The 11,868-nt window shown below is 41.9% G+C and overlaps 2 protein-coding genes across 2 annotated transcripts; one reads left to right on the forward strand and one right to left on the reverse strand.

Annotated features, from left to right (window-relative positions):
* The first annotated feature begins 4,134 nt into the window (after positions 1–4,134).
* Positions 4,135–7,632, forward strand: LOC306996977 (claudin-8-like). The gene is made up of 2 exons (XM_079609965.1): positions 4,135–4,533; positions 5,842–7,632. Exon 2 carries the CDS (start codon positions 5,888–5,890, stop codon positions 6,920–6,922), a length of 1,035 nt encoding a protein of 344 aa, XP_079466091.1. The 5' UTR covers positions 4,135–4,533; positions 5,842–5,887; the 3' UTR covers positions 6,923–7,632.
* Positions 7,633–7,692: 60 nt separating this feature from the next.
* LOC306997534 (general transcription factor II-I repeat domain-containing protein 2-like) lies at positions 7,693–9,528 on the reverse strand (the record flags this gene model as incomplete). The annotated part of the gene is made up of 2 exons (XM_079610839.1): positions 7,693–8,057; positions 8,175–9,528. 2 exons carry the CDS (start codon positions 9,526–9,528, stop codon positions 7,693–7,695), a joined length of 1,719 nt encoding a protein of 572 aa, XP_079466965.1.
* Positions 9,529–11,868: the final 2,340 nt, after the last annotated feature.

Below are 11,868 nucleotides of genomic sequence, written 5' to 3' on the forward strand. Positions count from 1 at the left end.
CGAATGTCAGGGCTTTACTGAATCATATGTAAATGTAGAAATATAATATTTAAACAACAACCGCACCGTCTTCCTATTTCCGGCGTGGCGATCGAGTCTGTCCCAAAAGTACCTCTCAATGCGCCCTCGTGGACTCGCGCCAAGGGCCCTATAGGTCTGCACTACATGACGTCACCAAAGTGTGGACTCTGAGGAAGTCCACAAGTCCGGAGTGTGCCATTTGGGACAGGGCCATAGGGTGCAGTCGAATTGTCATGAGCTCAGGAATCAGAGGAAAAAAGAATTTTGTTTCTAGCCCTTGTGGTTCAAAAGTTATTAGCATAAACATGAGTGAAACTTTGGACAGCTGGTGGCGCTAGAGGGAATGAGTTGGAGACTCCAAATTTGCTATGGTGATAGTTCAGGCTGTCCTCTATCACTGTGCCAATTTGTATAAGTTTCCCGCAAACGGTTCTATAGGCTGCCATAGACGCCCAGTCGGAAGAAAAAGAAAAAGAAAAAGAAGAAATATAGCTGCAAGCAGCCATTACGGGGCCAAGCGCAAGCAAGACGACAAGACATGCCAAAGTGGCTGGGAGTGTGTGACCAACTGCAGCAAGGAGCAATTGAAGACATTTAAAGATGAATTTTGGCAAAATGGTTGAAAAATCACATACAATAACTAAAAATATGATTATCACTTTCGACCAATAGGTGGCGCAATTACGAAACTGATGTGATGTGGTCAGAGTGAAGTGACAATGACACATACAAAGTTTGGTGTCAATATGTCAAGGCATTGCAGATATAAAGCCTGAATAGTCATTTTGGCATCATGCCTCAACTTTGCATCTTCGGTATACAAAAACGGTTTTGTCTATCGACACGAAATCCATAAGTTTTACTCGGCACGGTCTGGAGATGACACAAACCGATTTTGGTGAAAATCGGACCTTCGGTCTAGGAGGAGTTCGAAAAAGTAGGTTTTAAAAGAAAATAAAGATGGCGGACAGGAAGTTTGACTGACTATGGCAAAATTGGTATCTATGTTTTCAGCATAACCCAAGGAATCTATTGAGATCAGTGTCATTACTATAGGCAAATTTATTCAAAAGTTATTAGCATTTTTGGAAATTTCATTATAACTTTTGACCAAAAGGTGGCGCTGTCTCATAAATTTTTGAGTACCTTTAGGGCGTTGTACTGATGACCCATACTGAGTTTCGTAACGATACGTTCATGCGTTCATAAAATACAGCATTTTAGCACATAATTCAAAATGGCCGACAGCCAAAATGGCCGATATGGGAAAATTGGATATCAGTCGACTCAGCACGATGCCCTGAATCTAACGAGACCACTTTTGTGATTTTTGGACAAACCGTTCAGAAGTTATAAGCAAAAATAAATAAATTCTTCATATCTCCGGACCAGTAGGTGGCGCTGCGCCGAAACGCAGCATGTAGCCTCAGGTCATGCTTGTGATGACATGTACCAAATTTGGCCTGAATCCGATAAAGCGTTGTGGAGATACGGCCTTACGTCTGTTTTCGCAAGCGCTACGTAAAATTTATTTGCGCGGTATTCGAGAACGGTAATTCGAATCAACTTGAATTCCATAACTTTTGGTCGTCAAGGTCTGGAGATGATCTGGTTCAATTTTCGTGAAATTCGGAGCAACGGCCTAGGAGGAGTTCGAAAAAGTAGGTTTTTCAGAAAATTCAAAATGGCGGAAAAACTATTATGACGGAAAATGACGTCATAGGGTGCAATCAAATCGCCATGAGCTCAGGAATCAGAGGAAAAAGGAATTTTGTTTCTAGCCCTTGTGGTTCAAAAGTTATTAGCATAAACATGAGTGAAACTTTGGACAGCTGGTGGCGCTAGAGGGAATAAGTTGGAGACTCCAAATTTGCTATGGTGATAGTTCAGGCTGTCCTCTATCACTCTGCCAATTTTCATAAGTTTCCCGCAAACGGTTCTATAGGCTGCCATAGACGCCCAGTCGGAAGAAAAAAAAGAAAAAGAAAAAGAAAAAGAAAAAGAAAAAGAAAAAGAAGCAGAATAAGAACGGGAACAGATACAATAGGTGCCCGCACCTTCAGTGCTTGGCCCCTAATAAGAACGGGAACAGATACAATAGGTGCCCGCACCTTCAGTGCTTGGCCCCTAAAGAAAAAGAAAAAGAAGAAGAATAAGAACGGGAACAGATACAATAGGTGCCCGCACCTTCAGTGCTTGGCCCCTAAATATAGCTGCAAGCAGCCATTACGGGGCCAAGCGCAAAAGCAGACGACGAGATATGCCTACATGGCTGAAAGTGTGAGACAAACTGCAGCAAGGAGCAATTAAAGACATTTGAAGATGAATTTTGGCAAAATGGTTGAAAAATCACATACAATAACTAAAAATATGATTATTACTTACGACCAATAGGTGGCGCAGTTACGAAACTGATGTGATGTGGTCAGAGTGAAGTGACAATGACACATACAAAGTTTGGTGTCAATATGTCAAGGCATTGCAGATATAAAGCCTGAATAGTCATTTTGGCATCATGCCTCAACTTTGCCACTGCGGTATACAAAAACGGTTTCGTCTATCGACACGAAATCCATAACTTTTACTCGGCACGGTCTGGAGATGACACGATCCAATTTTGGTGAAAATCGGACGTTCGGTCTAGGAGGAGTTCGAAAAAGTAGGTTTTAAAAGAAAATAAAGATGGCGGACAGGAAGTTTGGCTGACTATGGCAAAATTGGTATCTATGTTTTCAGCATAACCCAAGGAATCTATTGAGACCAGTGTCATTACTATAGGCAAATTTATTCAAAAGTTATTAGCATTTTTGGAAATTTCATTATAACTTTTGACCAAAAGGTGGCGCTGTCTCATTAATTTTTGAGTACCTTAAGGGCGTTGTACTGATGACTCATACTGAGTTTCGTAACGATACGTTCATGCGTTCATAAAATACAGCATTTTAGCACATAATTCAAAATGGCCGACAGCCAAAATGGCCGATATGGGAAAATTGGATATCAGTCGACTCAGCACGATGCCCTGAATCTAACGAGACCACTTTTGTGATTTTTGGACAAACCGTTCAGAAGTTATAAGCAAAAATATAAATTCTTCATATCTCCGGACCAGTAGGTGGCGCTGCGCCGAAACGCAGCATGTAGCCTCAAGTCATGCTTGTGATGACATGTACCAAATTTGGTCTGAATCCGATAAAGCGTTGTGGAGATACGGCCTTACGTCTGTTTTTGCAAGCGCTACGTAAAATTTATTTGCGCGGTATTCGAGAACGGTAATTCGAATCAACTTGAATTCCATAACTTTTTGTCGGCATGGTCTGTAGATGATCTGATTCAATTTTCATGGAAATTGGAGCAACGGCCTAGGAGGAGTTCGAAAAAGTAGGTTTTTCGGAAAATTCAAAATGGCGGAAAACTTTTCATGGCGCAAAATGACGTCATTGGGTGCAATCGAATCGTCACGAGGTCAGGAATCAGAGGAAAAAAGAATTTTGTTTCTAGCCCTTGTGGTTCAAAAGTTATTAGAATAAACATGAGTGAAACTTTGGACAGTTGGTGGCGCTAGAGGGAATGACTTAGACACACCAAAATTGGTGTATTTAATGTTGGGACTGTCCTCTATCCGAATGTCAAACCATTACAACTTTCCCGCGATCGGTTCTATGGGCTGCCATAGACTCCCAGAGCGGAAGAAGAAGAAGAATTATTTTTGGTACGGGAACAGATACAATAGGTGCCCGCACCTTCAGTGCTTGGCCCCTAATAAAAATAGACAATGCAATGAGCAGCAACCAAACCTCCTGTCCAAAATGGTCACTGACTATCCAGCTTATTTTTTAATGTTTGAGCGTGAAATTTGTAACTCACATGGTTCAAGTTATTTTAGTTGTATAAAAGCCCATCATGCTGATTAATATTGCAAACTTGTATTTCTTATCATATTATTTTAATTTTTCATTGTAGTCATGAACAGACTGATTTGTAGCGCAAATAGTTTTAGCGTTTTTTTTTTTTTTTTTTTAAATAGCTGACTTCTGCATTGGTGCCAGGTAAGGAGGATAAAAGCAACTCATTTCCGCTTCCAATGCACTACTTAAAACCAGACTGGCGCAGCTGCTCCCTCTAGTGATGAAGTATGAGGATCCTATAACTCTGTCTTAGTCAAGGTCATTGTTCATCTGAGTGTGTTTACATGAGAGATGCCATTGTTGACAGAATATGAGCACTGGACAGTAAACACACCATCAGCATCTCTACATACCCTCATCATCCTGGACCAATCAGAAGACACCACTGCCACTTTCCCATAACAAAAAGAGTTATCATTAAGATGTATAATAGCACACTGCCATGTGGATCTATGTGGACACTGACTGTCCAATTTGATATAGGAACAACATTTAGGCTACCTTTCTAACACACCTGTGTTTTGTGTTCAACACGCGGAGTCGGAGACCTCTGGATTTGGACACTAAATCACTGCCCAACAGGATTATCTTTGTTCAGAACAGGGTGAGTGGATTCCTTCATTTGTTGAGGATAATTTCCTGTCATTGGAGGAGATGTTCATTCAGGACAGGTTCTTTTGTTGAAAACAAAAACATCTAGACAGAGAACAACATCATTTTTGATAGAAGTCTCTTATGTTCACCAAGGTTGCATTTATTTGGTCAAAACTACAGTAAAACTATTGTGAAATACACTGCCACGGCCAAAAAAAAGAAAAAAAAGAAAGTCGCTGTTTGGATTTAAACAGGCAAATGTTTAAGAGTCTATGATTGGATCATTATTGCAGTGATTATTATATGATAATTATAATGATTATTCTAGCATGTTATATTTTTGGCAACAGTTCTTAGCTTTTCATTTCTTAAACATCCATGTAGGAAGATGCATCATGGCCATATTCCAGGATGACAATACAATACAAGATCTTGACCAAAAATGTATGCTATTTCCATCATGAGGAGGTGCATCATTTTTTGGTCCAGATCTTGTATTGTCAATTCAAGAGTCCAGCACTCTGTAAAGTCTCCTCCAGCACATCCCAAAGACTTTTAGGCCGTGTGTCCACCAAAGCGTTTTTAGCCAGCTGAAAACGCTAGGCGCTCTGCTGGAAAACGCCGAGCTGCGGGCGCTTGAGAGCGTTTTGGCAGTGCAATTTTTTTTTCCAGTTGAGATGCATCGTTACTATGATACAGAATATCCGTTGGTCCGTGTTGTATTAGTCCCGCCCCTCCTCCACTGTGATTGGACGGTTGGCTAAAAAGTGACAGTGATGAGCGCCTCGTTACGCTCCTGGCGTTCTAAAAACGCGGCGTTCCCATTGAAAAATCGTGAAAAGCGTGAAAAACACACGGCCTTAGTGAATTTAAGATCTGGACTCAGAGGAGCCGATTCATGTGTGAAAATGATTCTTCATGCTCCTCCCAAACATTCTTTCATAGTTTGATCCTGATGAATCTTGACATTGTCATCCTGGAATATGGCCATGATGTGTCTTTCTACATGGTTGTTTAAGAAATGAAAAGCTTCACACTCCATCAGTTAGGGTTAGAAGAACTGTTGCCAAACACATAACATGCTAGAAACATACTAATCACTGCAATAATGATCCAATCATAGACTCTTAAGCATTTGCCTATTTAAATACAAACAGCAACTTTTTTTTTTTTTGGCCGGGCAGTGTATTCAAATATCTGTTTTCTATTTGTAGCTAATTTATTCCTGTGATCAAAGCTGAATTTCCAACATCATTACTCCAGTCTTCGGTGTCCTTCATAAATCATTCTAACATGCTATTTGTTTCTCTACTTTTAGGAAAACCAATTAAATAGACAAAAGCGTGTGAGGCCGGAGGTCAGTGATGGTTCAGGGCAAGTGTGACCTCCTCGCTCTGTGCCTGGGCATCATCGGTCTGATCGGGACGGTGACCGTCACGGGCCTCCCCATGTGGAAAGTGACGGCGTTCATCGGGGAGAACATCATCGTGATGGAGAGCCGCTGGGAGGGTCTGTGGATGACGTGCATCAGACAGGCCAACATCCACATGCAGTGCAAAGTGTACGACTCGCTGCTGTTCCTCTCGCCGGACCTGCAGGCGTCCCGAGGCTTGACGTGTAGCGCTCTGGTGCTGTCTGCACTCGGGCTGCTCGTGTCTCTTCTAGGCCTCCGTTGCACGTCGTGTCTCAAGGATCAACCGCGTGTCAAAGGCATGTTTGCGATTGCCTCAGGGGCGATGCAGATTTTAGCGTCCTTTTGCGTTATCATCCCGGTCTCTTGGACGGCTCACACTATTATTAGAGACTTCTACAACCCTCTACTGCTCGACGCACAGCGCAGGGAACTAGGAGAGGCGCTGTATATCGGTTGGGTAGCTAGTGCTTTTCTTATGGCGTCTGGAGTTATATTTCTCTGTCGTCGTGCTGGTCCAGGCTCATCATTTTATCCACATCGACATGTTAATAAACCCGCTTTAAACCGCTTCCAAGTACCCTTTAACTCTATAAGACACCAGGCTGTGCCCCAGAACAACAGCCTCTCCATTCAGCAGCCTTATGCGTTCAGCTACGCCATTACGCCTTCTAGTGGTCAACATTCACCCTACAGTGTGCCACCGGTGACCACTGGGTCTTTAGTGTACAGTCACATCATCATGCCACCTCAGAACCTGAACTATCATGGCCCAAATATGATGCAAAGCCAGTATGTTTCCAGAAACACGCTGTACCCCCCTCAGCTTTCCTCACACTTCACAGGAAGCAGCGGCAGCGATCCCTACGCGTCCTTCACCTCCGGATCCGCATTTCACCCTGTGCCGCAGAACCCGCTCTTCATAGGGTACGGCTACTCCAGGGTGCAGTCGGACAGCTCAGACAGCAGCTTCGGATTGCGTATCTAAGTTTTTTTTTTTTTTATGTAACCCTATTTCAACATTTATTTTTAAATACTAATCATTTTAGAGAAACTAGAAGTGGCAAAGTCAGCATGAAACTAAGGTTGCGATCGTCTTTTGTTGTCTATTGTGCCGTTTATCCGAGTGAAATGGCTTCTCAAACAAGAACAAATGTAGGGCGGGACTTGATTTTGTCTATGGAGAATTGATTGGATGGTTGTGGTTTGCTATTGGTGGATCTCGTGGGATTGACAGGTTGCCCCGCCCTCATAAATGTCATCAGAGAGGAGAAGAGATGTCGCTGTGAGAGGAAGGGGAAGGTATTTTGCACTGATAAATCATAAATACTGCAATATTCTAAAAAATAAAACAATTATACTTCGGTTAGTTAAAAATTCAAAATTCCATAATTCCAGAAGGTTTAATAACTGCATATTCTTCTGGGTTTACCTCTTTTAAGTTCATGTTACATAACTTTTTTAGTTGTTCATGATTACATTTTGTTTTTTATTATTTTCACAAATAGCAAATTTTCAGCAATTTCAACCCGATAAAATATTTTACTGGGCCGCATCAAGTTTCCCCCCCCCCAAAAAAAAGGAGCACAGCTGATCCAACCTTCTCAATCTTTATTATTAACTGTTCTTCAACATGAATGTTTCTTTTGAACATAAACTGTTCCTCTAAATTTGAACATTCATTTCTGAACATGAACGGTTCTTTATGAGCTGTCCTTCTGAACATGAACGGTTCATCAGAACATAAGCTTCTCTTGCCTACTCCTTGCTGCCAGAGATCTGGCAGCGCTTCCTCTCACACAGCTGAGACACATTTGGCTTGAGGGAGGAAACAGTTGAAACCCTCAGTGTGGCTTGAAGATGCTCATCAGTAAGTCTGGACCTGTACTTTGACTTATTGAAGTTCATGGTGGAGAAGAGCTTTTCACATAGATATGTGCTCCCAAAAAGGCACATGGTCCGCTTGAACATCCTGGAGAGCTCAGGGAAGGTGGGTGGCAATTCTCTCAAAAAATTTCCAAGTTTGTCAGCATTTCCATTCACCTCCCTGAACTTGGCTTTGAGTTCAGAATTGCACTGCAGGTCAATGAGCTCCATCTGAAGTACAGGAGCAGCATCTTGCACTTCAAAGGAGAAGGGGTCAGCAAAAATTTGAAAAGTGGCTCTGTGCGTCTTGAAGTCTGCAAACCTGCGATCAAATTACTCCTGTAGCTTCATAATGGCATCAGCATACTTCTCACCAATGAATGGTGTGCCTACATCCATGAGTGCCTTGCATGCTGGAAAATGGCAGAGGTTTGTCTGAGAGAGATGAGCTTTCCATAACACAAGTTTTGTGGAGAATGCCCTCACATTGTCATAGGCAGCACTCACAAGCTGCCCCTGGCCTTGTAACTTCTTGTTCAGTACATTCAGCTCCTGTGTGATGTCAACAAGAAAAGCTAAGTCCATGAGCCATTTGGGATCACTTAACACAGGAACAGCCATCCCATCCTTCTCCATGAAGGCTTTCACTTCTGCTCTCAACTCAAAAAACCTCTTTAAGACGTTTCCCCTACTGAGCCAACGTACCTTTGTGAAGTAGAGCACATCCTCATATTCTGACTCTATTTCGTCCAAAAAGGCACGGAACTGCCGGTGCTTTAAGCCCCTAGATCTGATAGTGTTGATGCATTTCACAACAACAGACATCACGTTGTCAAACCTCAGGCATTTGCCGCAAAGGGCCTGCTGATGGATAATGCAGTGCATAGCAATGGCCTCCTCCACATTCTCCTCTTCCAATTTTCTTTGAACAAGTGCCACCAGTCCATTTTTCCTTCCTGTCATTGATGGCGCTCCGTCGGTCGTTATTCCAGCAAAACTCTTCCATGATAAACCTGCATCCTCAATAGCACCACACAGCTGGCAGAATATCTCCTGAGCGGTGGTTTGACCACGCATTGGAATCACAGCGAGTAACTCCTCGATCACTTCAAAATTGTCGTCAACACCACGGACATATACTGCGAGCTGCGCGGTATCAGTGTTATCTGTGCTCTCATCAAGAGCGACTGAGTATGCACAAAAACGTTTGGCTTTCTCACGCAGTTGATCATATATGTTTTCTGACAGGTCAGAAATGCGCTCTGCCACTGTGTTAGCTGAAAGGCTGATGTTGCTGAACTGACCCTTCTTTTCTGGACAGACTTTACTTGTAGCTAGTAAAATGCACTTTTTGATGAACTCGCCATCCTTGAACGGCTTACCGGCTTTCGCAATCATTTCACTCACCACATAGCTAGCTTCGACTGCTGCTTCATTCTCTTTCTTTGCTTTCTTGAATAAATCTTGTTGCCTCAATAGACATTTTTTAAGATTGGCGACCCGGTTCTTTCTCTCATCTCCCTGGTATTTTATATACTCCTCAGCATGTCTAGTTGAGTAATGACGTCTGATGTTGTATTCCTTGTACACCGCAACTTTCTCTGTGCATATGAGACACGTAGGGGTGCCCCTGTGCTCGACAAAAAAATATTCCGTCTCCCACTTTTCCTGAAATTGCCTGTGCTCGTCGGCAACCTTTCTCTTCACGGCACGTTTTGAGAGAGACATGACTGGAACTGGGTGATGGCATATATTTTCCGTTCGCGGTTGGCTATGACAACTATTGACAACAAACGCCCCTGGGAAGCTGTGACGAGACTATCTATGGTAGCCCATAAGTGATTTAAAAAAAACGCGCCACACGCAATGACTCAGCAAAAAAAAAGTGTGCTTCAGAACAACGCGCGGGCCGCACTAACATTAAACTTTTATGTCAAATAGGGGGCCACAAAATGAGGCCCGCGGGCCGCGAGTTTGAGACCACTGTTGTAATGAGTTGTTGAGATGGGTTTCTTTGTTCAGTTGACCACAAAAGAAGAATGACCAAACAGTTGTTGGTCACCATTGACTTCCATATTATGAAAAAAAAATTCAATGGAAGTCAATGGGGGCCAGAAACTGTCTGGTTACCAACATTCTTCCAACTATCTTCTTCTGTGTTCAACAAAAGAAAGAAACTTATACAGGTTTAGAACAGAATTTAGAGACAAAATGTACTTTTTTGGGTGAACTATTTCTTTAAAGTAGACATTTTGCCAGTGCCTTTTTTCATAATGCTTTTAAAAATGTGAAATGGATTAGACATCACAGCTGAGAACAGAAGCTACTGAAGGGTTTAAGACTGTCGTGGTGTCATTTTCCAGAGTCTTTGTCCCATGAGATAAAGTGTCAGAATGCAGGTAGTAAACAGAGGGTCCCGCACCAGATGAGCAACTGCCCTCGAGTGTGAAAGCTAGCGGATGGAGAACTCCAGGTAAAACTGTCAATGGATGCACATAAAGTTGTGAACTCAAAGCTGTGATTGTCTGTTATGAATCCAGCCCTCATAAACAACCTTTGTTTGTCATTGAGGCGTGTGGACAGCAAACACTGAATCAGCATCCAGCACATCAAACCGGTTTTTGCCCTGTGGGATGATATTTGCTGGCAGTTAAGAAGAGGTGTGTTAGTCTCTAAATAAACAGCTGTGAGTTTGTCCTCGAGCTGAGAATATGACAATATTTGAAGAGATATTCCCATGGTTCTCTCTTTTCAGCAGACGGGACAAATATTACTGTACTGTATTGCCACTTGTAAATTTGTAAATTATTTTATGCAAGTGTCTGCTGTTTTTCTCACTTGTGACTTGTGAATATGTATTAAATAGAGGAGATTGGCTAGTTGTCACAGAGTCTGTCTCAGTTCAGCTATCTTGAGTGTAATGGTTTGATAATGTGTGTGTTTATTCACCTTTCATTGCAATCCTAAAATAGGCTGTTATTGACTTTAAAAGTGTGATAACTTGCCCTGACTTTCATCGTCATTATGATGATTATCCAGTAGATGGCCTTACTGAGCATGTACTGTAGTTATCACCCATTTACAAGTGTAGCTTATTGAGGATTTCATCTATTTTTTGTTGTCATTTTGATAATTGTAAGTTGTTTTGCGAAACAGCTTACATGGATTTCTTCCCTTTGTTACACTCTAAAGAAATACACAAACAATGACAACAAAAATGTATTACAATTTGTAGTCGAGTGTGTTGTCAAAGTAAACACCTCTCGAGTAAATCATCCTGTAAATGCATTAACCAGCGTCATGCTTTATCTGGCTCTGTTTACAGGGGCTGAACTGTAGGCTATCCTCCCTCTCTAAATGATCTGTGATCCAGATCCTGTCTCTGTAATCCCTCTAATGCCGTATAGACCCACTGTCACAAAGAGCTAAGGGATACGGGTATAGCAATCACCTCTTAAACCACGTCCAGAGCGGAGGAATCACTTTCAAAAAGTTTTTTTTTTTCAGCTGACAAACAATAAAAACATTGACAGCCAATCAGTATCCACCCTGCTTTAAAGAGATTGAGCATTTAAAGGGTCCTTTTTTTTTTTTTTTTTTTACTGTAGTATAGGATATAAATACGATTATGTTTGCAGATATTTAAGAAACATGCAGAGTTCACATACTGTACTTGTTTCTCTGAAAAACTAATTTACTGCTAGTTATTCTGCTTTAAAATATATGCGTCACGTGTCAGAATGTCTGTTTTTATTTTGGTCTCTGTGATCCCACTAGTATTTCAACATCCCGGGTTGCCAGAAAGCACAACGTATTGCAACTATGGTCAGATATTGCACCTTTTTCCACAAACTAAAAAAACTCAATATCCATCTTAAAAGCTCAATCAGCCGAGGCATATTGAAACGTGGATAAATCAACTCAAATGATAGTTTAAGGCTTGTCGCCTTCTATTGTCAATAGCGCTGGTTCCTGTTGCGTGTCCTCAATCTGGCAACCCATGGAGCATTGAGTCTGAGGAGGGTGAAGAAATCCAAATTAAAATATTTTGAATTTGGACTGCAGTAC

Source organism: Phoxinus phoxinus (assembly GCF_949152265.1).
Source record: "Phoxinus phoxinus genome assembly, chromosome: 4".
Taxonomy (NCBI): domain Eukaryota; kingdom Metazoa; phylum Chordata; class Actinopteri; order Cypriniformes; family Leuciscidae; genus Phoxinus; species Phoxinus phoxinus.